The sequence below is a fragment of the Enoplosus armatus genome, chromosome 12, assembly GCF_043641665.1.
Source record: "Enoplosus armatus isolate fEnoArm2 chromosome 12, fEnoArm2.hap1, whole genome shotgun sequence".
In the NCBI taxonomy this organism is placed as follows: domain Eukaryota; kingdom Metazoa; phylum Chordata; class Actinopteri; order Centrarchiformes; family Enoplosidae; genus Enoplosus; species Enoplosus armatus.
Window position 1 is genome coordinate 4,002,894 of NC_092191.1, and position 27,731 is coordinate 4,030,624.

Consider the following 27,731-nt stretch of genomic DNA (forward strand, 5'->3'; position numbering starts at 1 on the left):
GTATTACGGGGTAACAGCATGTGTGGACGTGCTTCTCATTCCCTCAGTGACAGCGCTCAGCTGTCCTCCTGTCTGCCTCCCTGTCTCTGTCCCCTGCACCGTCTGTCTGCATGTCTTTCCTCCTCTCCCCTGTGCTGTCTGGCTTTATGCTGTATAAGATGCTGTACTGGAGGCATTACCGTAAGAAAAACTTCCACATGTATGAGAAATGATGATAGTGTTGATATGTGTATATTCAACACACACACACACACACACACACACACACACAAACACAAACACACACTCCCAGCTGTCTCCCATGCCTTGAAGTGTGCTGAGAGTTTGGGATGTTGTTGGGTGGGGGAGGTGATAGGGAGAAACCAGAGATCACTTACTGGCCGATCCAACTTCCCAGTAGTCACTTTAACTCCAAAGTGACTGCTTCAGCTGTAGTGCATATGTCTGCTTCTATGTAAAGTCAGTTAATAGGTTAGCTTGCGACCTGCTAACTAGTTAACGACACATTATTAAACAGATGCTGTAGATTTCAGGGCTGTTTTCATAAACGTCTGGTGGAGATATGAACCGTTCTAAGGTCCAGATCTTGCTGGCATGGATTCTCTGTGCATTTGCTGGTAAGTCTTCCTGAGTGTTTGTATGTGTGTGTTTGTGGAGGTCTTGATATTTCAACTTTCTTGGTTATGTTTTTGGGCATGTTGCAGCAGCACAGGTACTGAAAACAACAGGGCTTTGAATGGTTCTACTAACTATAGCAAAAATATATATGTTTTTAAGCTATCAAGGAGGGATTGGCCCATTGTTTCTTCAAGTCTACTTAGAAGACAACCTCCCAGCTGTTTGTTTTTATGAAAGCCATTATCTAGTCAGTTATATTTTCAACAAAGATTGTATGTGATACATATTGAAGCAAAGCATGATGCTAAATTCATGATCTCCGTGGATAAAGTACTGATCTCTCCAGAGACTGTACTAGTATGTCGAGTGGCCATGCTCAGAAACAGGAGACAGCTTGCTGACACATGGCCTGGCAACCAAAAAAAAGCTACAATGCACACTAGGGGTAGGCAATGGTAATATGAAAAAAATCCTCTATCATGGTATAGTTAATTTTATTTTACAATATCAACATATACTGTGATATAGTACATTTTGTTGAACTATAGTTTATAGAAAAAAGAACCATACAGGAATCTCTGGTTTTGGTTAATGCAGTGAATTAAATACCTGACAAAGTGCTTCATCACATTAATGCCAAAATCATAAAAATCCAATACTGCCGTAACGCAGACCTGCTCATTGATTTGCAAGATTTCCCACAATGGCTTAACACAGCCAGAGATAATAAAGAGATACAATATTTCACCATGTCGCCCATCCCAACTACTGTATATACATGAAGGAACATTTTAACAGTATACTACTGAATCTTTTTAGATTTTGAAATTCTGCCTGTTACTTTCAATGCAAAGCACTTCTAGAAATGAAAGTGTGTTAGCATTTGTCCTTCAGGTACCCTAAAAAAGGCAGCTCAGCATTGTTGGCATTCCTCGCTGCATTCATACCCAAGTCATTTACTGTAGCTGATGTCCTCCTCAAGAGTGATTTATATTTATCAATGAGTAAGTATGGGTTTAGTGTCTTTGTTCAAGGACACTTGGACAGGACACATGCTTGTTGATGCACACACTGTCTCTTGGGGGGATTATACCTGCGACCTTTCAAGTGCTGGACAGTCTAACAGCCAGGCCTACCCTGCCTCCCCAAAACATGGAGCACTTTACAAATTTGCCATCCATACTGCTATGCTTGATCTTCTCTTTAATTATTTTCTATAAGATTTAAACAAATGATCCCTGCAAAGTGTTACACTACACATTAATTAAATGCTTATACCCATGTATTTTACAGACTCTGCCTTGAAAGGAAAACAGTAATTATAACATAATGTGACTGGTTTATCTGGTAAGCAGCAAAAAGCAAATGAATAGACCATGACTTTAATTACTGAAAACATCTACTTAACATCAAATTACATGACCCACTCATACCTGCCATGAAGCACTGGGGTTTTGGCAGTATCTAAAGGAGAACATATGATTTAAGATTAACTGTAAATGAAATTAGGCAGAAGGAACAAGAGCAGGAAAATGTCGTAGTCTCCTCTGTGTTGATTACATGGCTATTAAATTACACTTGAGAGTTAAAGTAAAACCTTAGAATTTTATCCTCAAAGATACTACATATTAGCTCTAAAAAGGCTTAAATGTGGTTCAGGATATGACATCGATTGAGTGAACTTTCCCTGATATACAATATCATGCAGTTTAACCCAAAATGGTTAGCAGAAAGTTTTGACCAGGTCTTAATAGAACATTTTACATGCATTTTAAAATGCATTTTACATTTCATAACTACTTTAGTCAGTGCTTTATAAGATGTTATGTTCAACACAACTGCCAATTTACTTTTCATTTAAAAAGGTGCATTAGTAGCAAACCTGATTTTATCTGATTTTCGATTGAATGTTCAGCGTTTATTTTATTAGTTCTTTCTAAATCAAGCATTCAGTGTCTGCACCAGAGAGATTACCAGTCTATTCATTTCAATATTTTATTTATCCTTTCCAATTCAGTGATTTGGGTACTGGCACATTTTATGAAACACAGTGCAGACAAATTGATGTGATGGCCAGATAGAGGCGGTGTGTCAGGATGAATGGATGCAGCCTGTAAGCCACCAGTTGGACATTATCTGCATCGCTGCAGATGTACAATAAAAATGGTGCTCGGTAAATCATTTGAAGGTTTTTATACCCGGATGCTACACATCCACTTTGAGAAATATTTACTGGCTGGAGCTTGTATGTCAGCATATCAAACAGATTACTCCAGCTTCAAAACATGATTGTTTTGTCTCAGGTAGAATACATTTCATGCCATTTTTTGTAAGAGTGACTGCCATATTTAGTAAATGTGGTAGTTTATTTTAGATTGAACATCTTCAGTTCTTTATTATTTAGCTTACCTTTAGTGAAAAAGGTAAAAGGTAAAATGAATAAACTGAACAGTCAATCTCACCCTCACAATTCTGAAAACAGGTGTTCAGGGCCACCTGTTTCCCTATAAAAGCCTATAAAGCAATATGGCAAATATTTATGATCCTATAAAGTCACCACTATTGTATAATAACCATCATCATGCTCATAATGTTTATTAATTGAATATGTATAAAATCAACCTGTCATACAACTGATGTCATTTAAAGTGATTCACAAACAAGAAAGAATAAATAGCTGCTAAGATATATGGGGTGCTATATGTGATGGCTGAATTCTCAGTCGTAACAATAAAGCTCCAGTTGTCTGTGGTCTATGGAAAGGCCAGCATGTTAAAAGTTTAAGGTTGTATTTATCCAGTGAAAGTTACCATAGACATAAACATAGACCAGATCTGTCTCATTAAGAGATTGCAGCTACAAGGAAGATTAACAGCAGAAATGTTTCAGCTATCTACAAGATCAATAAGAAAAATCAGGTTTTGGTGTCAGTCAGAAACACAAAAACTCAACAATTTGCTAATTTCTTGGCTTTCTATCATTCAGGTCACAAGAATTTAATCAAGGAAGAGGAATAATTCATTTATTCACTGACTAACCTTCATAGACAAGAATGGAATGCAACCAGAGATATTTTGTGTTTTGTGTAAGAGGTGTGGCAGTCATCACAGACATAATGCAATGGTCAGAGTAAGCCAACTCACTGCCCATTCATGCCCATTCTCTGGAGGTTGCAAAAAGTCACTGGGAAAGCAGACACGAGGCAATTTGAGGGTAAGTAGCTATCTCGTTTTTCTTTCTTTTCAAGCCCTGCTCAAGGACATTGTCAGCAGGACTGACTCACTTTCCTCAACAGCATTTTCCTAGACTGTCAGGTGACTCAAGTCAGTGACATTTGGTCAAAAGCTTTCTTCATGGCCACAATATCATCATGGACTCAAATGCAACTCGAAATAATCTCCACGCCCACACGTGTTACCTTTCAACTAGAAAATGGCAAAAAAGTGGAAAGAGCCTTAGCTGTTTCATTTTGCAGTGGTGGTTCAGTATCATGCGGAAATTGGAGTTGGGAGTGTGCAGTGATTGACAGCTCCAAGTGGCTGCTCTGTCCCGCCTCCCATCTATTTTTATATGTGGACAGATCAAAGTGTGCTAGCAGGACAACAGACAGGGAGCAGGCAGCCAGCCAACAGACAGAGACAATGGCTGACAGGCAGGGGAATGAACATCAGCACTGTACACAACAACACCACCACACTCCTCATCCACATCTTTAAGAAAGATACCACAAGAAGCCCTGAAACAAACTGCAAATGTGTGTGTCTGGTTTGTGTGAGTGTGTGTGCTGCCGTTGCTGGCTAAATGAAACAAGATCCTAGCCTGCTCAGTTCAGGCTGAGTGTGGATCGCCAGCAGATTCCAGAAATATCATGCAAAGGATGTAACTGGCTAGCAGCACTATGCTAATCTGCTGGGTCATATTATAACAAACCATGTGATGTGTTTACTGTGATTACATGAACAAAGATGTGATGTGATGCAACAGTCCACTTGTAGTACAAAGTATAGCCTTCTACAGTAATAGTGCCTACATGTGGGCAAGAAAAGACACAAAGTCAACTGATACTGACTGATAACCAAATTTGAGGGATGTATGTCAGATGTGTTGCAATATATCATTGGCAGAGTCTTTAAATTCCCACATTTTAATTTTAAGTATCAGCTTCACAAATTCAGTTCTGGCTCTCACTGGGTCCAAAAAACTACTGTAATTTTATTGTTGGTAAAGTAGCTTGAGGTTTCAACTACAGCAAACATCTGCTGATTTTTAGATGGTCATTTAATATGCACACATAATAACCTGTTGGGAATGTTCCAGAGACTAAAGGTCAAAACTCATACAACACAGCTTTTGTTTTTTGGAATTAGCACAACTTAATTGAGGTAGGTGGCTTGTTATTGCACTATTGCAGTAAGTACATCAGCCACACAAAACACCAATTTTAGCCGCGTAAACAAAGAACTGACAGAATCTAACCAACAACCAAAAATGCTTTCCAAGTGAATCTGAAGAAAATCTGGAACAAGGACATTGTACCACAGATAAATGCTTGTGGTTCAATGGAGCTGTCAATGCAATGCCTTCTAACAGCTTGTGGAGGGCAGACTGGCTGACTATGAGTAAATAATTAATTAATGAATTAACTCATTTGATATTTTCTGTAACCAAAAATACATCTCTAGTTCATCAGAAACCAACAAGTGTAACTGGTTTCGGCTGTAGTGCGCTATAATACATTTTTATGGTGCATGTCCCATAGGCATAGCATAATTTATGGGCTCATAAAGGCATGTGTCTGCTAGCTGGAAACACCTTTTGTGTGAAGGTGTTAAATGCAGGTTAACTGTTCTGAACTCTGACTGAGCCAGACTTAATGTCAAGTGGATTGGCCAAGGCTAGCTTTCCCAAACACCCTCTTAGCACTCAGATTAGGTTCGCTCCAAGGACTTATACAGAAACAGACTTGATCGCAGTGCTTAGACAGCTCATGGGGCATTCGGTGCGAAGGCTTTTCGCCAATAAGGAATGCCAGTCACTTGACTGCTGTTACTGTTGATCTGTCTGCATCTGCCTGTCCCTGCCTCTCTCTCATCTGATAATTCCTCTCACTTCCCGTCTTTCTCTCTCTCTCAGTCACATTGAGGGGTTTCAGGTTGCTGGTTGTACGCCAGGCCAATGTTTGATGTGTGAATCACAGTTCTCTCTCGCTTCAGCTGTGATTTCAGTTCCGGCGTGAAGACATTTGTGGGGACATGGGCGTCAGCTGGGTATGGCAACATGTCAGACTCACTGTGTACCTCAGCTAAAGTGAGCCCAAAATAAAATGTGTTATGAATTCATGAAGCTGGGTAGGCACACAGCATAAATTGTACATTACTGACATTTGTTCCAAGCAAAGTCTGAAGGTTTTTAAGTTCAATTTCTCCACACCACCACCTCCACAGCCCAAGTCTGACTGAACTCTGACCTCCCAGTGCAATATGTTCAGAAGATTATCATCAACTAAAGAGCATGTAACAAAATAAAGTCTGACCACGTGACTGAATTTTTGCGTCTGTGTGTCCTAGGTCCAGTATTCTGCTCAGAGGACGAGACTCGTCTAGTGAAAACCCTGTTTACTGGTTACAACAAGGTGGTTCGTCCCGTTAACCACTTCAGTGAAGCCGTAGTGGTCACCGTCGGACTGCAGCTAATACAGCTTATCAGTGTGGTAAGGCAGAGGAAAAGAGTTGGTAGAAGCTAAATTAAAAAATTATGACATTTTTCTCACAACATTTTCACTCAAGGCTTCCAGGCATCCTCCAAATATTTTAGGCATGTTTGTGACAGCCATCTGTGATACAATTTCTCAAGAAATTAAAAACAGTCATGACTGTAACTTAGCAGCTCTTTTGTTGTCTTTATACTTTCTAAGAATACATAATTACAACATTTGTAATTCTAGTTTTGCTTAGGGACACTTGTAACTATTATGCTCTATCTCAAGCAAAAACTGCTGCTTCTGTAACACTAGTATTTTTAAACCCTAGGACATGTGCACTGCACACATTTAAAACACAGCTTATTAAAAAACAGACCACAATTCGTTTTAATTTACAAACTCAAAGACATGTTCTGATTGTATTGCAAGGGTCCAAAACAAGGCAGCCAGCGAATACAGCACTAGTCAACGTATTAAACAGATTGTAAAAATGCCTCTCCACACCATGCTGTGGCAAGTAACATAGCATCATTAGGCTAACAACAATCATGAAGCAAAACCATGCTGCCAACATGTCTCAAGTTAAATATGGGATTCATCAAATTAATTTATAGCACATCACATCATTGTAGAGCTTTAAAGCACTGTCCTTGGTACTGAAATAAACAGGGCAGATTTGAAAATCTTGTTAGTCAATACAGACAGGATGACATTATATGCATTTGTCAACAACAACAACAGAAAATATTCAACAACATACCTGAGCATTTTTTTCCAACTACATAATCTGCAATACAATCAACACACCAGGTTTAGCTCTAAGAATCAGTCACATACAGACAGGAAGTCACACGTCGTCACACCCTGTGACGGCTGCCAAAATAATGCAAACATAATACACAACAGCCAGGAGTTTGGGCGGTGTAGACACACTGTAAAGACCAAAGCTACTCACTCACATAAGCCACACTCAATGCAACAAGGTGACACTGACATAACGACAACAATAGGCTCGGCGGCCATGTATGCCCCCCCAACCACACCACCATAGACCACAACAAGCAGGTGGGCTCAGTGATGGCACGGCGACCACATTACACAAGCAACACAAAGCAAATAAAGATGAGCAGCTCTTACTGTTCGCAGCTCTCCTTCTGGGTCCTCAGCCAGCTCCACCAGGCTGTAAAGATTAAATTCCCTCGATGACACTTTATATTTCTCCTTCTTCAGAAACTTCTTCTCTCTTCGGGTCGCAATAACCACCTTTCCCACAAGCTGTCGACAGTGGACAACAAATAATTAGCGTTAGCACTTTACTGCTAACGTTACTAGTTAAATTAATTTAGCAAAACCAGTCATTCTTCCTCACATGAATGTTGACTAGCTTAACGTACACCGAAACAAACTTTTGAACAAACCTTTAACGTCAATGGCCTTTTTAACAGAAAGGCGGCTGGTGTGTCCATCTCCTAAAACGTTGTCTTTGCCTTGAAAGTTTGGTGTCGGAAACATTTTAGGCCGAAGTCACATTCGCGTTCGCTCGACCGTTAGTAAACTAACGTTAACTAATTAAGCTTGCGCATGCGCATTCTGAAGTGCTTTACCTTGAAGATGAAATGGAGGAAGAACAAACACAAAATATATTTTGTCGTGAAATCTCTATCTTGCTTCTGACTGTTTTCTGTCCGTTTCTGTATCTTTCAGGATGAAGTTAACCAGATTGTGACCAGTAATGTCCGTCTCAAACAGGTAAAAGTGACTGTTGAATTCATGACAGCAAGAAAATATGCTAACAATTCATTTAGAAATCCCAATATCAAAGATAGATAGGTCCCTAACCTAACCCTAACAAATACGCAGGCCTACATTTAAAAGCATTTGGAAATTAGGCCCAATATTTGTCGGAAAGATAGGCTCTATTACTTCTGTACAGTCATTTCAATGCTTTAGCAGTGTCTTTAACCAACAAACACAAAGTGTTTCTGCTCATGTAACCTCATTCCCTAGAAATTAATGCTGATACACCTGTGACACCTACAGTACAGTTACTGGGTTATCATAAACATATCATATCAAGCTAAATGCTTTGTATTAACCTGGTGATTACATCACACATGAATGATCTTTTAAATTCCAGCATGATTATTTCAAAAGGAGAGGGTGATCGAAACAAAGTCTTGAAATGTGAATAAGAGAGGATTTGTGACATGGTGGATTTTTATTTGTTCTGCTGTGCATGTGTTGTGCAACTTGTATTTTCACAGAGGACCAAATGATCTAAAGTTTTCCAATTTTCACCCCAGCAATGGTTAGATGTGAACCTGAAGTGGAATCCAGATGAATACGGAGGAATCAGGAAGATCAGAGTCCCTTCAACCGACATATGGAAACCTGACCTGGTGCTATACAACAAGTAAACACACATTAACTGTCTCTTTGGTAGTTTGAACATCCTTAAACGTCTCGCAGCTCCTCTCACACTCTTCCTCTCCTCTGTCCCTGTCCTCCTCTTCCTCCTCCTCTGCAGTGCTGATGGTGACTTTGCCATCATCCATGAAACCAAAGTCCTGTTGGAGCACACTGGGATGATCACATGGAACCCTCCAGCCATCTTTAAGAGTTACTGTGAGATTATTGTCCTCCATTTCCCGTTCGACCTGCAGAACTGTAGCATGAAACTGGGAACGTGGACTTACGATGGACTGCTGGTCGTCATCAACCCAGTAAGTGTAATTTATAAATGTACCTTTACCCCTTTTTTTAATATCCTTTTCTATTGCAGTGCATTATTTCCTACCTTTCTGTCTTTTAGGACAATGATCGGCCTGACCTCAGTAACTTTATGGAGTCTGGTGAATGGGTGTTAAAGGACTACAGGAGCTGGAAACACTGGGTTTACTACACCTGCTGTCCCGACACACCATACCTTGACATCACCTACCACTTCCTGATGCTGCGGCTGCCTCTCTATTTCATTGTTAACGTCATCATTCCCTGCATGCTGTTCTCTTTTCTCACCGGACTGGTCTTCTACCTGCCTACTGACTCTGGTACGTAGATCCTGGTGGGTTTTGGAGTGATTTTTAAAACTTTAAAGGTGACTAAATAAAGTAGGTAAAACCATTCCCCATTTTCACAGGTTGGTACAAGTAACGCATTTCAGATGTATCTGCTCACATGTGGCGTATATCAGTATTATGAAGTCAAATCTTTTCAGATCCCTTTAGAAACATTTTCATATGTGGAAAATCTATTAAATCCAATAGGATGTGACACTGAAATGTTAACCCAGTATTGCCAATAGTTTCTGTTATAAGAGCTTTTTAAAATCTAAACTCTATGGAGTCACCATTTTTGTTAACAACCAAAGTGCAGCTCAAAATGTAGTATGTATGTGAAAAGGTACAATAAATGGCAGAAATAATAAGCAATATAGGCAGATATTTGAAGCTTGTCATCAAGACCTGCAGTGTAAAAGTAGCCTGAATGTCTGTCTTTGTGTGTCCCTCTCTGTCTCCAGGTGAAAAGATGACTCTGTCCATCTCTGTCCTGCTGTCTCTGACTGTCTTCCTGCTGGTTATTGTGGAGCTCATCCCCTCCACCTCCAGCGCTGTTCCTCTCATAGGGAAATACATGCTCTTCACAATGGTGTTCGTCATCGCCTCCATCATCATCACTGTCATCGTCATCAACACACATCACCGCTCGCCCAGCACGCACACCATGCCCGCCTGGATCCGCAAGGTTTATGTTTTATTATCTACCTGAGATCATTTAAGAAGTGCCATTGTTGTTGTTTGTGACTGATAAAAAAAAACGTACATGAATCAATACCTGCATCTGTCTCTCAGGTCTTCATCGAAACCATTCCCAACATGATGTTCTTCTCAACAATGAAGCGTCCCAGTCAGGAGATCCGGCAGAAGAGGTTGTTCCCTACTGACATGGACATCTCTGACATCTCAGGCAAGGCTACAACTAAATGACCGTGTGACATAAGACAAGTGGTGCATGTTCTGGGCAGGAAGCCAGATGTTTTTTTATGCTGTGGGCATGTCAGTGTAACATGCAGATGTTATTGTTTGGGGGAAATTTATAGATAATGTGAATCACACAGATAATGCCAGAATGACCCCAAATGTGAAGAAACACTATTAAAACATGATTCATTTGTAATATGCTTTATGATTAAAAAGCAAAATACACATCTTTCTGTGTATCCCCAGAACTACTAATGTGTCCCTGCTCTCTCCTCTGCAGGTAACCCCACCCCCACCAGCGTTACCTACCAGTCTCCTATCGCTAAAAACCCTGATGTTCGCAGCGCCATTGAAGGGGTGAAGTACATCGCTGAGACCATGAAATCAGACGAGGAATCTAACAATGTAAGACGACGCCTGCATGAATACAAGTGTATGCGCCTATACAAGTTTATAAAATTCATAAAACAGCTGTGAGTTCAGCTGGTCAGCCATCCATATATTTATTTAAAAACTACAAAGATTGAAATCTTGTGTTGATGTTACGTTTTTTAAATATCCTGCCAACTCGACAAACAAATATGGACCAAAAACTTGACTTTCTCGCCTCCTCATCTAATCTCGTTCCAGGCAGCAGAGGAGTGGAAGTTTGTTGCCATGGTTTTGGACCACATCCTGCTCTGTGTGTTCATGGCCGTGTGCATCATCGGGACGCTTGCCGTCTTCGCTGGGAGACTCATCGAGCTCAACATGCTGTAGAGGCCTGACCTATAATATATATATATATATATGTGTGTGTGTGTGTGTGTGTTGTCAGGATAGACGTCACACTTGGAGATGCATCAGAGAAGTGTTTATCATTGGACCGGTTCAGGTTGCGTCTGCTCTCTTTCGCCATCTGTCTCTCACACAGACACAGTTTGTGTTGATTTTTAAATGCTGTAAAGTGTCACTCTTGTGTCTCCTTCGAATGTTTTAGTTTGTGTATTTGAGGAGACTGCAGTTAAATCCAGGCATCTTATAGGCGTGAGCCTCGTGATCTGTATGGGTCATACTTGAAGTTATTCTTGTGACTAACAGTTTTTCTATTGTTTTAGTTGTTTTTCTACAGTGTTATATTGCTGCAATTCACTCTGGTGGGCTCTACGAGTGTATTTTAGTACTCTTGTGTAAAAAACATAACAGTAATTATTGATTTATTTTGTCTTTTTTGGCAGCTTTTCTTTCTTACATGTTAAAACAGAAAAGAACCTTTAACATGAGCACGTTTTCATGTCCACTGTGCTGAAAACTACCTGAGAATGGATGCTATATCATTAGCAAATTTACTTTATATTGACATTTTGAGCGAATTGAAAATGAACCCCATCCCCATCCTATTACTGTAGGCTTAGAGTCTATGTCTATGTAGAGGCCTGACTTCGATGTTACAGGATGGGGAAGAGCTACTCATTTGTTGTATTTCAATCCTTTTTCATTGCCAGATAGACTGAGTCTGGTTGATGTTATAGTATTTGTCTTGTGGTGCAGGAAAGATATTTTCCTGCCTGGAAGTTTTATTGCCTTGTTTTGCCTGACACTCACTTCTAAACTTCTCATTTATATGTATGGCTTAAGGTTGTGAATTGTGTAAATATTCATGGCTTAGTGAGATCGTTTGCTTTGTCACGGATGCATGTGAATTCCTCTTCTAACTCTGTAATACAGTTTGGTAAGAGCTCATTAGTTTGGAATATTATTTCAACCACATCAAAGGGCTGTGGTTGGAAATCTGTTTAAACTGATCTGCTGCTGCTTCAAAAAACATCTGTATATTTTCAGTAAAAATTAGTCTGTGTGTAGGTGGAGTTACTGGTGAATGTAGATCCAACGAAGGCATGCAGTTTGTTAGAGGAACTCCATTCTCAAAGCTGCACCAAGCTGGTGTGCTTCTCCTCTATAACTTTGTCACGTCTTGCCTGTGGAGATGAATCGTTTTTGGGAACATGGCATTAAAGATGATTGAATTGTGTTTTGTGCGGGTTTAATTGCACCAAATAATACAAACAGAAACATAGCAAAGGATGGTTAAGCAATACATGTGAAAAATTTCCTCATATTTAAATTTGAAATATCACAGCTGCAGTGTTGCTGCCTGTTAACAGCAACCAGCTGAAGGCAGCTTGATTTATTTTGCTGCTGTGATGCCTTATCACAAAAGACCCTTCATTTAGTTTGATTTAATAATACAATAAAGTTCTGCTGTCAAATTGCACTGATCATTTATTGTATTTTTTTTATATTTGCAGTTGTGTAGATGTGAAATAATGAAAAATAAAAGTAATCATTCATTTATTTTGAACCATTTTATCTTTCTTTATTGTTGTATTGTTATCCAAAGGGCAGACTTCTCTGACATAATACAATCATTGAATCTTACATTTTTTATTCATTTTTTATTACTTATTCTTAATAGCAGGCCTACAATCTAGTTGCGATTGTGCACTGATTGTGCATTGTGTCCCTGACAAACTATCACTTTTCTGAGTAGAAAACAATACTTAGCTTCTGATTAGGATACAAGGGATGGCCCACATGGGTTAAATGTGGACTTTGTGTAGAATGAGAAAGTTCACCCAATTCACAATAAGCAAAGAATTTCTCACTTACCCCTTGAGGTGTCTGGCCTTGTAAATGGTTTAATTTTAAAACTAAATTAATCTGAAGAGGACATACACAGCATGTAAGAACCAGAACAGAACAACTCCTGCCTTCCTTTTGTTGTTGAAAAACTTTATTAGGCGTGCCATGCGCACACTTAATGACAACCAGCATTGGGAGAAGCCTAAGTGATAAATCAGGCAGGGAAAAACAAATCTACAAATACAAAGTAAACAGGTATTACATGTGTCAGTGTGTGAGACAACGTCTAGAGGATCTGAGAAGTTTTTAAATATTAAAGTGACAGCTTTATATTTTGAATTTTTTTTTTTACCACATTTTCATCACCAGCAGGTATTAGGTGGAATAAAACCATCAGGCCGTTCAGCTGAACATAAGTCAATAAGCTGGTTCAGGTGCAATGATGCTACATTTTGCAGCTTCTGGAGACACAGCTGCTTGGTGGAGGGAAATAACAGGACAAAATCAAAATTCATCCAGCTGTGGACAAGGCATGGAGTCAGGCAACTTTAAATCCGTTACATGGTCTCAGCTCAACATTCAACAAAGGTTTGTTCAAAAGCACTTTCGCTGCCAGGTACAGATTCAGAAGGCTAGCCCAAACCTTCACGGCCAACTTCTGCCAAATGATTGTGGGTTGTTGTAAGGTTTTGAGGAGGTCAACAACCAATTAGAAACACACACAGAATTAGTGTGAAAATCAGAAATATAACACATTAAAATATACACATTAAATAGAATTTTATTCTATTTGTTAAATAGAATTAAATAGAATTTAATGTGTCGTCTGTGTACCATTCAAGAATATTTTCCCCACTTAGCCTGGGTGTGCTTCTAGGACCTGTCAGGTAATACAACATATTTACATTTGCATAGACACTATTTCTTCTGGTTCCATTTAATAACAGTGCTTGCCAAATGAACCATGAACCTCCTTAATTTTGATGTTGCTACAGTTAGTAGACATAGGGCAGATTACACTATAAACTACTGAAAACAGTGGCAACCAAAGCACGCATTAAGATTGCACCAGATACCTACTGTAAGTGCACATATTTAAAACTCTTAAAAATCAATTTGAGCACAAAGAATAAAACACTACAAAATATTTGATTAACAAATACTCATCTGCAGCAACTTGAGGGCTGCAGAGCTCAAACAAGACCATACTTTTAAATAGTTGTGACAGTACCATAACATGTACAGATTACACTTCTAAATGTTTAAAACCAAACGGTGCAGCAATACCTGAACAACACATTAAAACACAATATGGCCAAATAAATACAAAGGAAAACTCAGTGCAAATGGAGTCAGAAAATACACAAAAAACAACAGTGCATTTGGCAAATGATAATCCTATTGAGAACTATGATTGGCAACGACCAGATAGAGATACATTGGCAGTTTTAGCTCCAGTCTAGTTTTTCTGTCTCACCTGCCAAATGTTTAAAGGTTCAGTTTATTCAGACACTTCATTGTTAGCATTGCTCATCAACATTAATGCTATCCTTAGGCTAATAAGTTATCTTACATTGACAGGCCACATCTTTATAAAATCAGCAACTCAATTCAATTGTGGAGGTTCACTTTTCCCAAACTGCAAAAAAGTTGGTTCGGTCTGAATCTGAAATCTGATTATTTCTGTATTTACAGACTTGAGTCTTTAGTAAGTACTTTTCCAGACCTGATGAGTCAGTATTTCGGTCCTGGGTGAGCACAGACAAAGCAGCAGGGTTATACTGAATGGTGAAAAGAGTAACACATTTAAAACAGCCTACTAACAAACATGCGTCTCTGCTCATATTTTCTGTCACGTCCCTGACGGCTGATCTGAGTTCAGTTATTGGGTGTTGAGCACAGTGTTCTGGGTAACTGCTGCTGACAAACATTGGCCTACAAAAAGTTAGACTGCATTTAACTTGCTCACCAAGAAAAGCACGAATAGTCAACAACAGTTCATGTATAGACTTGCAGCCGCTGCTTTCTCTGGGTAGGGTCTTCCATTTACTGGAGATATAATCCTTGATACACACCCTGGCCTGTTCCTCAACTTCAGAACCTTTGCTCCTTGCAGATCTGAATGCAGCTAACAAGGAGAAGATTAGTTCAAATGCACAAACTGCAGTTATATGGGTAACAGCTCATATTCCAGATACCACTTGTCTGGGACAAGCTGCTCAAACATCTATTAACAACCTTGAAAAATTCAGCAGGATAAAATGTGTACATGCATTGGATGGGAGCTTAAAAACAAAAGAAAAGAGCCATAGCAGTATCCTGAAACTTAATGGCATACCTGTATGCATATACTGTAAACACAATTGATCATGTCCCAATTCACAACAGGTTTGTTTTAAGATGCACTTTGTTGAATTACATTTTTTCCTCACTGACGCTTAGTGAGACACTTTTGTACATTACCCAACAGAATAACTTGTATGTACTTTACTTAAATTTGCATCTTAATAAACTGCCACTCTGAGTGGGGTCAGTGAAGACATTTAGACTTCAGCATGTTTTTGTTTATACTGCATCTGAGGACAAACCATTTGTGAACCAGCAGTTCTATCTAAAATCATAACCCTATTCATCAACAAATCATACGGCAGCCAACTACTTCAAACCTAAAAGAACCTTATAGTGTAAATCATAGAATACTGAAAAATTAACTATGTCAGCCACCACATTTAGAGCATTATCAGCATTATCATTATCTCTATTGAGAAACAGCTTTAAGATTAAAACTACATTCATCATCTGACACCTTCCCAGTCAACCAGTCACATGTTAAGGCCATGATATGTTGGCATCATTTTAGGCAATATCGTTGGACAATTCTACTATTAAATATGATGAACATAATAATTTGGATCCTCACAGGCATTGTTTTTCAATAACAATACACACACACACACACACACACACACACACACACACACACACACACACACACACACACACACACACACAACTGATGAGGTTTTTGGTTGCAAGGAAGAAATACATCATTAAACTATTGTTGGTGACAATCCTTGCCTACGTATATTGCTTTAAAATGCCACCTGTCTATCATGGCCAATACCAACACCTTTTATTTGGACAGAATGGTCAGACGTCTCTGGTCCTCTTCTGGACTCTCTGCAACTACAATGGCTGAGATTCTGTCTCACAGGGGGCGCTGTGACTCTGCTCGAACGCTACCTCTTCCTCCTCCTGAACCACTTCTTCTTCTTCTACTTCTTCTTCCTCCTGCTGCTGCTGCTGCTGCTGCTGCTGCTGCTCCTGCTCCTGCTGCTGCTCCTGCTCCTGCTCCTGCTCCTCTGATTGGCTTTCACTCTCTACTTCTTTAGTGGGTCCTTTGTCTTCCCCCAACTCTTTTTCATCTGAGGAAGAGACATGGAAGTAAGTCGTGTGTATAACCAGTAAGCAAAGGATAATAGGGAAGGGTGAGAGAAAGAGGGAGCATCTAAGATAGTGTCAATAGTCTGTAATAAAACAAATGATTGGTTGTTGGGAGTTAAAATCAGTGGTAAATCAAAGAAAATTAGCAGCATTCCCTTTGTTAGGGTTAGCATAAGTTAAACAAGAGCAACTGAACAACAGGGAGGGGAGAAGCAGAGAACGTAAGAGGCTTTACTAACATCCCTTAAAATCTCCCTCCTTCCATCCAACAACACAGCTTCAAGAGGATAATTAAAACTGTAAAGAGTCTCTGTTCATCACCAACAAAAAACCCTTTCATCATCAAAATCAACGCCATAGGCTCTGGTGTTACACGTTCACATATGTTAAGAACATAATTACATTTTTAAAATCATTGCTTCTTAATGTATTGTTAAGTATGTTTCAGTGTGGACTTAAAAATCAAAATAGGATAAGTCCAGACCGTGGCAAAAGGAAGACTTGAGCCCAATGTGGACTGGATTAATATTCCAGGAAGAGTAATAAAATAGTCGTCCTGCTCTTGGGTTACTAAACTCACTGTTGTGGACAACACTGTCTAATTGCAGGAGGTGGTTTGTAAAAAAACAAGAACATTAACTCAAATGCTACACTTGCTGAACTGAAAATAACTGGGAACACAAGTATAATACAGTATATACTTGCAAGGTGCCTGTGCAGATTGGACTATGGGATGAACAACATGTACACAAAAAAAGGAGGCATTGGGCACTCAGCTAATTACAGCTGGGATTACAAATGTGCTAAAGGTAAGATTAAAACCACCAATCAGAGCTCTTATATTGATATCACCCAAGCTCCTCTAAAAAAATACATCTTGTCCAAATTGGGATTAAATGACCAGACACAAAATGACACTGATATTTTTTGGACTTAATGTAGGCGTAGATGACAGAAGTAAAGAAAATCTTACGCTTTTAGAGACAATTTAGACATTAAGTATGTAGATTGGAGAGCAAATGCAAATCAATCAATTAGGAAGCTCGTCTAAATATTTTGTACACTCAGTGAAGACCAGATCTGGGTCAAACAAGTGTACTTTATTAATAGTTTTGTTTAGCATTTGCTTAAATTCATATGGCACCAAATGTTGAGGATTAATCCATCAGGACAATTCAGACAATACGAGATCAGTTGTAGCATACAACTTTCACAGGAGCTTCTGTGACTTTCTAAACTTCGCAGGATGAATTTTAATTCTTTAAATAGGTTAAAATGTATTTTATTTAACCCAGGTCTGGTGTAGACAATCCATTTTCCATTTAGTGTGATTAGAAGTAGCAATTTGGGATAGGCATTGGTCTGCGTTCTACAATGTTATGGATTCTACAGCAAAGTAAATTGATCCATTCTGGGGTAATCACAGCTATCAAATCAGTTCAAATTAAGCCAGATCAGACAGTGCAGGGAGAGGAGGGGAACCTGGACTCTGCAGAGGTCGGCTCTGAGGATTCTTTGGACTCTGCTGGATCTGGAAACTGTGGACCAAATTCCACGGAGCCGGAGCCTTGGCTAGAGGCAAGATCACACTGTTAAACCCACTAGTCGCTCACAGGTCTGACAAAGGAAATGTGCTGAGGAACTTCTTTGAATGTAGAATTTGATGGATGCAGGCTGCTGAGGGAATTAAAATACAGGCTAATTTTTGCTGCTTCTACTTTGCATTCAGCAATTTGTTGAACTAATCTGTAATGCAGAAAGTATTTCATTCACTATTTCTGTTGTATTCTGCTACTTGCCCGATTACTGCCACACGCACAGAATCAACTTGCAAAATGCTACTAACTAATTAGCATTGTGGGTAAGACATACAATCGATAACTAGTATGACACCCTGTAATAGTTCAAATCAGAGCAAGCAAATAAATTTGTTTGCAATTATTCCTTGAACTGGTTTGGTTACTACTTGGATTGTGTTGTGCTACTGTGACAACAAACAAGAAGGTTGTCTGCAACTGAGGAATCATGTCAGGATTAAATTTTTCAACTGATTGAATCTGGTAAAAATGACGCCAGTTGTATTTCTCAAGTTTAAAATGATAATTTCTTTAACACTGTTGCTTCCTGGGGGCGGTGTCTCACATCTGCTGGCTCATTGCTCACTAACAACTACACATGGATAAAATATGAGATCATTAAAGTTGGGAAAAGAATCAAACACAAACAGGTCAACTGGAGCAATGTACTAAGAAGCATGTAACACTGGCAGTTAGGACATGGAGTAAGTAACAAAGATGCACAGAATGGTGTGAGTATGAGTGTGTGTGTGTCTGTCTGTCTGTCTGTCTGTCTGTGTGTCTGTGTGTGTGTGTGTGTGTGTATGTGTGTGTGTGTGTATGTGTGTGTGTGTGTGTGTTTAGGTCTCTCTAGCACACATGTTCAGTGTCTTCGTCTCAAGTCTGAACCAATTTTCTCAATTCCCTTCCAGTCTCAGATTCAGACCTGATTTACATTTTGTCTGATCTCAGAAGTTTATTCAGTCAAACAATGTCTGACTGTTCTTCCAGTGTGTATGAATCAGGACAGATACTGCATTTGTCCACAGTTTTAGCGTTGGTTCAAATTAGGACTTGCTTCAGCATTGTTCTCAACTTCAACATAATCCCCTTTCACTGCTTTCGTAATTCAGACCTGACCTTATTGGTCTTGCTTGCTGCTTGGCTGTATTTTTCAGTACCTCCAGAAGGGGGCGTGCTCTCCTCTGTGTCTGTCCCAGAACGCTGTGTTGGTCCAGGGGAACGTGATTCTGCTCGCAGCCTCCTCTCGTAGCTGAACTCTGGAAGCCTGGGAGCCTGAGGGCGTGTCTTCCTGGCCGGATTCAGGAAGTAGCAATACGCACAACGGAACGCTGGAGGGTTGTAGAAAGAAAGAGGGAGGAAGAAAGACAGAAAACAAGAAAGAGAGATTGTATTATTTCGTAATCTCTGACAAAGGCGGTCCTTGCCATTAAATGCAGTGGTGCATTTCTGTTCTTACCTAGATATTCAAACTCTTCTTTCAGAGCCATGCCGTTATGAGAAAAACACTGTTGGCAGATCAAAGCGTATCTAGGAAGAAAGGAGGGACAGAAGGAGGGAGAGGGAGAGAGACTGTTTGATATAATCATTTTGTGATATTCAGTGCTTTCCAGGAGTGATGTGGTAAAAGTTCATTTCTATTAACCTGCCTCATCTACATCCGTCACCTGTTTCCCAGCAGACTTTTGATAACCCCAGGAGACCTGTACCCCAGAGCATGTATGTTACTTTTCAATCAAAGGTAAACATATAGCTGAATAGGTGCAGCTAACTAACAAACCAGGGGTGTGTGATAGAGGGCTCCACACAAGTCTTGTAGGCAGGAAAGGTTGCGTCAACAGTACATCTGCAGATGAAGACATGCCGATATGCACCATCTACAGGAGAGGACATTAAATGCTTCTGTAATTAAAACACTTGCTGGCAATGAGTGTTACAACTGAAGCTTCTTTTTCTTTTTACAGTTTCTGTTGCAGCTATTCCTTACTTTTCCAGTAGGAGGAGATATCAATATGTCTTCATCTGCAGGGCTGAACTGCTGCTACTATTACTTCTGAATCCTATCGACAGTGCAGGGTGGTATGGGTAGACGTGGTCTGACAATTACTGAACACCACTCCCTAGTGGAGAAACTGCTAAATGAGAATGGGACTTTGGGAGTAAGTTACAAGCTGCTTCCACAAGGGGTTTTAAATCTTAAAAAATCTTCACCTGTTCTGTGGTCCATCCCCTACCAGGTACTCAATGACTCGATCCACAGCTCCCCTGTCTTTGGGCAGAATGGGTCTTGCTAATGGAGGACCTGGTGGGTGCATGCCTGTAAAAACAGTCCACACACATGGAAATTAATACACACACACAGAGAAGAATGCATTACTCTTTTTAAGTCAGAAATCATATGAATTTGGGTCCTACAAAACCAAACTTACATTCAGTACAGCAGATGTTTATTTTTTTCTTGCACACTTAAAGGCATTTATGCCAAGATGCACTCAAAGGCTTTACAACCTACCTACACCTGGTATAGGAGAGCAGGGGGTCCTGGGTACTGGTCCCTGGAGGACAGAGGCAGACAGAGCAGATCTCTCCGGTGGTCCTCCTGGAGCTGAGAGAGGGACAGGTTCTGTAGGGAGAGCAACATGGAATAAACACACACACAGATGTCTAAAAGAACTAAGTCAAAGGCAACTGGACTTGCTGTTCATTCCGGTTGCCTTTGACTTAGCATTTCGCCCACAACCTGGATGCCTGAGAATCTGCATAGACAGACAGACACTTGACTTGTAATATTCCTTGGTGAAAGAGCACCACTGACAAGCTCTCACTGTCAACTCACGGTGCTGTGTGGACCCAGCATCAACGTTGGTGCACTTACAAACTGCGACACTTCATCATACTTAATATTAAGTATCTCTGAGTGCCCCCTTACCCACAGGTGTGCCCCCTGGTCCCAATGGGGGCCGTGCTCCCACGGGTGTCATTGTCATTACAGACGGGGTGCCCATCGGCATGGGTCTCATTGCCACCCCTCTCTGTCGAATCTCTGCATAGAGAAGAGAAATTCATCACAGAATTGGTTCTTTATCACTTTTTGTAGCTCTTGTCTTTGGATAACTTTGAGCTCCATCAAACACCACTCAACAAACTTTAAATATGAGGCTTTATCTTCCTGTTGTGTATTGATGCGCGTCGTACCTTGTCCTGGCCTGGGAGTCATCTGAGGACGCACTGGAGTCGACTCCAGCTCCTACAACATAACAGCAAACAAAACAAGAAGTTACAATAAAAGATAAAACGAAACAAACACACAGATAAAGCAATAAAAATAGACAATAGCTCTCACAGCTTTCTTCTTAGCTTCGGGATCAAAGCGTTCCAGGATGAGTTTGGCATTTTTGTACGTCTCTGTTTCCATCACTTCCTCCAGCTGGAATCACAAACCAGGGAAACTTTGGTTGTAACATGCAGACTGAATTGTGGTGCTTTGATTAAAACACAAAGGAGCATAAACTAGACCAGAACGACTTATCTCAAAGTAGCAAAACCTAAATATTGAGAAGAGACACGACATAAAAAAACAAAGCAAAAAGCTTAGAAAACAGGTGTTGAAATAAGCCATTAAACTGTAAAAGAAACAGAAGATTAAATGTCAGGAGGCAGATGCAAAGGATGAGCAGCAAGTCTTGTTTGACGAGTCATTGTGGCGATGACAAAAAAAATACTACTTTGTTTATTGGAAAAAAACGGTAAAACTTTGCATTCACACCATAACATCCAAACGTTCTTTCAACAAGCCAGTAAAAGACGCATACAGTAAATGTGATGTGAAGAATTGGACACTTACAATCTTTTTTTTGGAAGCCTTTAAATCTTCTAGTTTATCATCTAAAAAAAGATGCAGAAATAACTTTAATAACAGTTTCATTTCCATCAAATGAATATATTATATCAAACATATTTAGCATATTATTAAGCTACAGAGTTTGCATTATTACAATATCATCAAGTTACATTTATTATTTTAGTTGTGCAGTTTAAAATGTCACTTAGTGATTGTCATCGCAGCTATTTGCCTCTAAAGGACGACTGTAAAATCAATTTACTTCTGTAAAAGGTCTAACAAGTATAACAGTGTGTTGAGTTTGTGAGATGTAATGAAAAACTATGTAAGAATGCACAGTCAAAGTGGCATTCATCCTAAAATCAACAAAAGCTAGAAAAAGATGTGTTACGTGTTAGCTGAATGGACAGATGGAATGAGAGGGACTGATAGACAACTTACTGTTTCTCTCAGTGCGTTTGGAAAAGAGGAAGACCAACAACTTCCTGATGAACCACACCCTGGTGACGAGAAAGAGAAGCCAAGAGAGAGATGTAGTTGTTCTTAATAATCAACTTCAGATTCAAACTTACCAACTAACACAAGCACTTGTCTTTGCTCACTTTACAGCTTATAAATACAATACAATAACACTGCATACAAGGAACAGGGTATTAAAATGATATTCTATGATAACACATCTAAGGTGGGTGAAGGATATTTTAAACAATGTGAGCACTCACAGCACAGGGTATATGAAGAAAGGCAGAGCCATGGCTATTCTCTGCAACCATTGTTCAGGTAGGTAGAGACAGTACACGATCAGAGAGATCAACAGGTATAGGACTGACGAGTAGAGAAGCAGCCGGCCGACCCACAGCTGCAGACAGATAGACACAAACACACTGATGAGGAAAAAGAAACTGCGATTCAAGAGTATCGCTTGTCACGTCTTGGATGTTTTGCCGACTTTACCTTTTGCAGACGTTGGTTCTTGGCTCTAAACTCCTCCAGCTCTTTAATCTCCTACAAGGGAAACATGGAGGTTAAAGGTTATTTAAACAGTGTTATAAGCATTGTGTGAGTACATACAATGAGATACAATATATAGTCAGTACCTTGTCGATGCTCTCCAGCTGCTCAACTGTGGTTGGCTTTGTCTGTATTGATAAAGATCAGAACATCATCAGAACAATTAACACTGGGCTTCTCACTGTCACTCACAGTCAACAGATTCAGAAGTGACTGATTAGTCCATAAACAATAAACCCTGTTCCTGTAAACACATGCTTACTTATCAAGCAGTCAGTTCTTGGTTCACTGATATATCTCAGCTACATGTAAATAAAAACAAATGTAATGTACCATTTCTCTATATCTGTACTTATATGTATGTATCCCTCTGTTTATGCTAAATGCAAAAAACAAGGTTTGCACTTTCTACTGCTCACTCTCTCTTACTGTCATCTCTGTCTGTCTCCCTCTCTTTCCCTTTGACTTCTCTAGTATGTCTAAAAATAGTATATGAATTTCACTTAGCTCGGGTGCAGGGTTCAGTGTGTTCACAGCCAACACAACCAAATTCTCCAGAAGAAACAAAATCTGCTATGAATCTGTGTTCAGAAAAGTTTCAGAAAACTTTTTCGCTCACTGTCCAAGTCATGTAACTGGACTGGTCATGGTAGAGGGTCAGTCTTATTGACTTCTGTCTATCTACAATCATTGCCTGTATATTTTTGAACCGATTGTAAGATTTTACTAACACAGGTTGACATACTGCATGACTTGGCCCCACGTTATTTATCAGCCCTCTTAAATCCCTGTGATGAAAGGCATCCCTTTAAATGTCAGTCCAGGCTCTCTCCCCGAGTAACCCAGGCCAACAAAATCAGTTTCATCTGCTGAATCTCTTCTTAAAACAGACTTTCATTAAGTTTTTTTTAGACCTGTATTATCTCTTATCCACTTACCTTCCATCGGGATATCAAGGCCCCCATATCTGTAAATTATAGTCTTTTCCTCTTTGATTCCCTTGGGTCACTATGGAACAGAAAGTTTCAGTTTTGTTACAGTTACATAATTTATGCTGCTGATTTTAAACACCACGTTTAAGCTCTGCTATGACATTTACACAACACTTACATCATCACAGGATTTAGAAAGCAGCCTTCAGAATAACTGGACACAATGGTTGCTCTTGTTATTGTGGATTTACTGAGCAAAGCCTTGCTTATGGCTCCTTATATAACTTAAAGAATACATCAAACATAGGACTGTACAGTACCAACAAACATCATACAGCAAGGTAGGTATATTCCTGAACTGACTATGAACAGCTCTTGTTTTATCTCTTGAGAAAGACCAACATCTACTCAAAGGTTATAATGACATCCAGGAGTGGTTTACCTTTTGACCTTGTGAGAACATGACTCAGGTATTTTTACACATGATTTAAGTCTACATGTGGCTGCTGTTGTGATATCACAGATGTCATTCCAGCAGAGCATTTTAAAGGACAATGGGAAACCAGCAAGACATGTACAGTGTTTTATCATAATGTGAGTTTACCAATAAGCAGAAAGAGATAGAGACAACAGCAAACAGCCAGGACAGCATATGCTTACAATTAAATTGTGTGTAGCTTTTTTAGTTTTGCAAAAAGTTTCTATGGTTTGCCCTCTTGGCAACAACATTTTCAGTACATTACCTAAAAGGTAAAAAGATGCAGACCTCTACATTTATAACTTTTTTAAGTTAAGACGGTAAAAGACTTGGGGTTAACTGGCTTTTCTTTGAGACCTAGAATTTATAACGTAACTATAGTTAGCTGTCTGCAGCCAAATAAGTCATTTGCCTATTGAGCAGCTTTAGCTTTATAGCTAACGTTAGCTGATCCGTCAAAACACTGGACAGCAGGCAACAGTAACGTTTTATAACCAGACAGACAAGCCGTTAGTCACCAAAGCTTTAACTTCACGTATACCTTTGGTGTGACTTAAACAAAAACATACCTAAAATGCAACATATGTTCACTACTGTAGCTAGCTAGTTAGCTCCTGCAACAATAACACTACGTTACCAGACTTAGTACCGACGTCACTAGCAACACACTGTCGTTAAGGTTATCACTGTCATCTTCATTAGGTCATTAATCTAAATAAGTACTTACATTAGTTGGTGTTTAGGTGTTTCTGTTAAGCGGTCATGTATTCAGGTAAGCGCAGAAACAAGCACTCAGCAGACTTTTGCTGTTACCTGAACTGACATCCCAACTGCCAAGCGAGACGAGAGTTGGCGCTGCGTGGAGACGTAACCCATGGACGTATCGGGCGTAACCCATGATGACGTCACCCGGAAGCAGAGGTTGATTTGTCTCCCAGAGTCCTTTGTGTTGTAGTCTTTTGTGGTCTTTTGGTCAAGTCATGCAATTTTCACCATATCGGGAGTGTAGATTGATATAAGGACTGCATTGAAAAATAACTTGACACATTTATCAATTCAATCAACTAATTTATTAGTCAAAAAAGTAATTATTAGTTGAATGGAATGTCTTGGGTCAAGTCCTGTTGACCAAAACATCACCGCCCCTAACTACCCCAAACACTGCAAACACAGCACAACACAACACAAAACAATTGTTGATATAATAAGTGACCACAATAATTACTGAATATGTACATCGAATATCAAATACACACTGCAGTTCATTAAAAGCCAAACATGACATTTAGACAAGTCAAATAATGAAAAGTCAGCTATACAAAAAATAATACAGAGGTAGAATAATATGAAGCCAGCCATCAAATACGAAAAGATAAAGTCCAAAAAAGAACCCAAATACAGGGTAGTGCTTTTCTAGTTATTTTATGATGTAAGTCAAACATTCGCCACTAGATGTCACAATTGTATTATTTCAACGCAGCATTCAAGGTTCAAGGTTTTTTTGTCACATGCACAGAGATGCAAAGTAAAACATGCAGTGAAATGAAGGGGGGTGCTCAGTAGGTTACTGTACAAAAAACATAGGGAAAATAAGATAAAATATGATAAGAAAATAAATCAAATAAGATTACAAGCGCAAGATGAAACTACATGTATATACAAATTCATCACTGAGAGCTGATCAGTGGGACAGAGAATAATATATGATATGGTAAACTGTGATGATATCAAATTTTTAATTAAACAATGAATCTTGCCATCATGCATGTCACCATGTCGTTTTATTTTATTACAAGCACTTCCAAAATATCTGCAATGTAATAATTTCCTTTCCAGCCCAACGGGAAGAATTATGAAATGACAATAATGCCCTCTCTGCGGGTAACAACAGCTGGTGAGGCACTTTGCAGGGGCCAGGGGCCTTTTTGAGGCCATGCGCTCCCTACACATGGTTTATAGCAGAACCTCAGATACACATTTAAAATATAAGTGAATACTTTTGTAGTTTTCCTTTCAGTACAGGTGACCTGTTCTGCAAAACAAAAATCTGGGCTGCTGAATGTCACACACCAAAACTAATTAGAGTGAAGCTCAGCTCCTTAAAACACACACATTAGTTCCCATAGTGTTTCCACTGCTATCACATTGTAGAAATGTTGTGAAGCTGTGGAATTTCTTTAATATTCAGCAGCATTTTCTCAACTCCCATCTGAGCTGTTTCAGATTAGGCTGCAGTGTGCAGAGATTTGGCCTTCAGCTTTAATGCTTACAGCTTCCTCTGGAGTCTGAAGAGAGTTATGGGCCTAATAAAACTCTCTTTTCCCCCCTCCTCTTTCTCCATCTCACACACACACACACACACACAGACACACACACACACGTATGTATATTATAGCTGATGAGTAATCCTGATGCTGATGTTATTTCCGTTTCATTAACCCTTAATAAATTAAACACTCTGAGTGAAAATGAACAGCAGGGACTTTTTTTTAACAATCATCCAGCATCCCACTTACACAAAGTACACACACACACACACACACACACACAGACATACACTAAGTGTGTGTAGTGGGACAAATGGATGTTGTTAAGTCACAGAACACCAAACAGTAATCACATCATGTGAATGTATCCGACAAAATAAAATACAATCAAATACAATGTGAGTATTCTTTAAATTTGTTTAAAGACAAACTTTGTCTTTGAACAGCATTGTTAGTGCCTTCATTAGATAACTCCTGACTAACTTTACATGAGACTCAGACCAGTCTGAGCATACAGATATGTGTAAATGTATAACTGTAATTCCAGCAGTTTTTGTCCCACAGAGGCGCAAAAGTAAAAGTACATTCTGACGTGATCCATTAAAACTCTACTTTGTTTTTGTGTTTTACCTTTCAGTCTTACTTATTGGTGATTAAAAATATCTAACATTTATATCATTAGAGCTGTGGTACAATTGTGGTTCTCAACTGGCATAGTACAGAGCCATGGTTTGGTATTATAGTGGTACTGATATTGCCTTGTACTAATCCACAAAAAGGCCTTTCCAGTGAGGATGAAAGGCCTCCTGCATGCCACCATTTGCTGTCTGTGTCTCTTATTGACTGAACATTTCGAGTGGACGGCACATGGTTCAAAGACACTTTAGTTTATGGGGTTGGACCGTTTATTGGACTTGGCAGTCAGTGTGTGTCTGTCAAAACAGGAGACACCTGCTTTGGGACAGATGTCCATGCCGACGCACAGCCCGTGAAGTTGGCCTGGATTTTCTGCTGCTGCTCTGTCTTTCATCCACCCAACAAGGTAAGCCTCCATTATCCTGCTGATTTCAGTTCAAAGAACCTATAGGTGCGCACACTTGCCGTGTGTGATTATTTTTATTCATTTCGTCTTGTGTTTCTGTCCTTGTCTTCCTTCGCTTTCTTTAGTTTGCGGGTATGTTTCCCTTTCAGCGCATCAGGCTTTCTCTGTAAAAGCGCTCCGCGTTGAAATGCCTTCGTTAAATTCTCTTTTTATGCATA

The 27,731-nt window shown here is 39.5% G+C and overlaps 2 protein-coding genes across 2 annotated transcripts; one reads left to right on the forward strand and one right to left on the reverse strand.

Moving 5' to 3' along the window:
- The first annotated feature begins 562 nt into the window (after positions 1-562).
- Positions 563-11,058, forward strand: chrna1 (cholinergic receptor, nicotinic, alpha 1 (muscle)). Its single transcript, XM_070916649.1, has 10 exons — positions 563-617; positions 6,186-6,328; positions 8,024-8,068; positions 8,623-8,732; positions 8,847-9,042; positions 9,132-9,369; positions 9,840-10,063; positions 10,171-10,285; positions 10,580-10,704; positions 10,930-11,058. Exons 1-10 carry the CDS (start codon positions 563-565, stop codon positions 11,056-11,058), a joined length of 1,380 nt encoding a protein of 459 aa, XP_070772750.1.
- Positions 11,059-16,012: 4,954 nt separating this feature from the next.
- Positions 16,013-23,759, reverse strand: LOC139294316 (endoplasmic reticulum junction formation protein lunapark-B-like). Its single transcript, XM_070916172.1, has 15 exons — positions 23,733-23,759; positions 22,881-22,922; positions 22,738-22,788; positions 22,506-22,642; positions 22,225-22,283; positions 21,787-21,827; positions 21,286-21,369; positions 21,138-21,189; positions 20,872-20,985; positions 20,455-20,547; positions 20,154-20,259; positions 19,402-19,472; positions 19,103-19,273; positions 17,848-17,937; positions 16,013-16,346 (listed from the first exon to the last, which is right to left on the reverse strand). Exons 1-15 carry the CDS (start codon positions 23,757-23,759, stop codon positions 16,108-16,110), a joined length of 1,377 nt encoding a protein of 458 aa, XP_070772273.1. The 3' UTR covers positions 16,013-16,107.
- Positions 23,760-27,731: the final 3,972 nt, after the last annotated feature.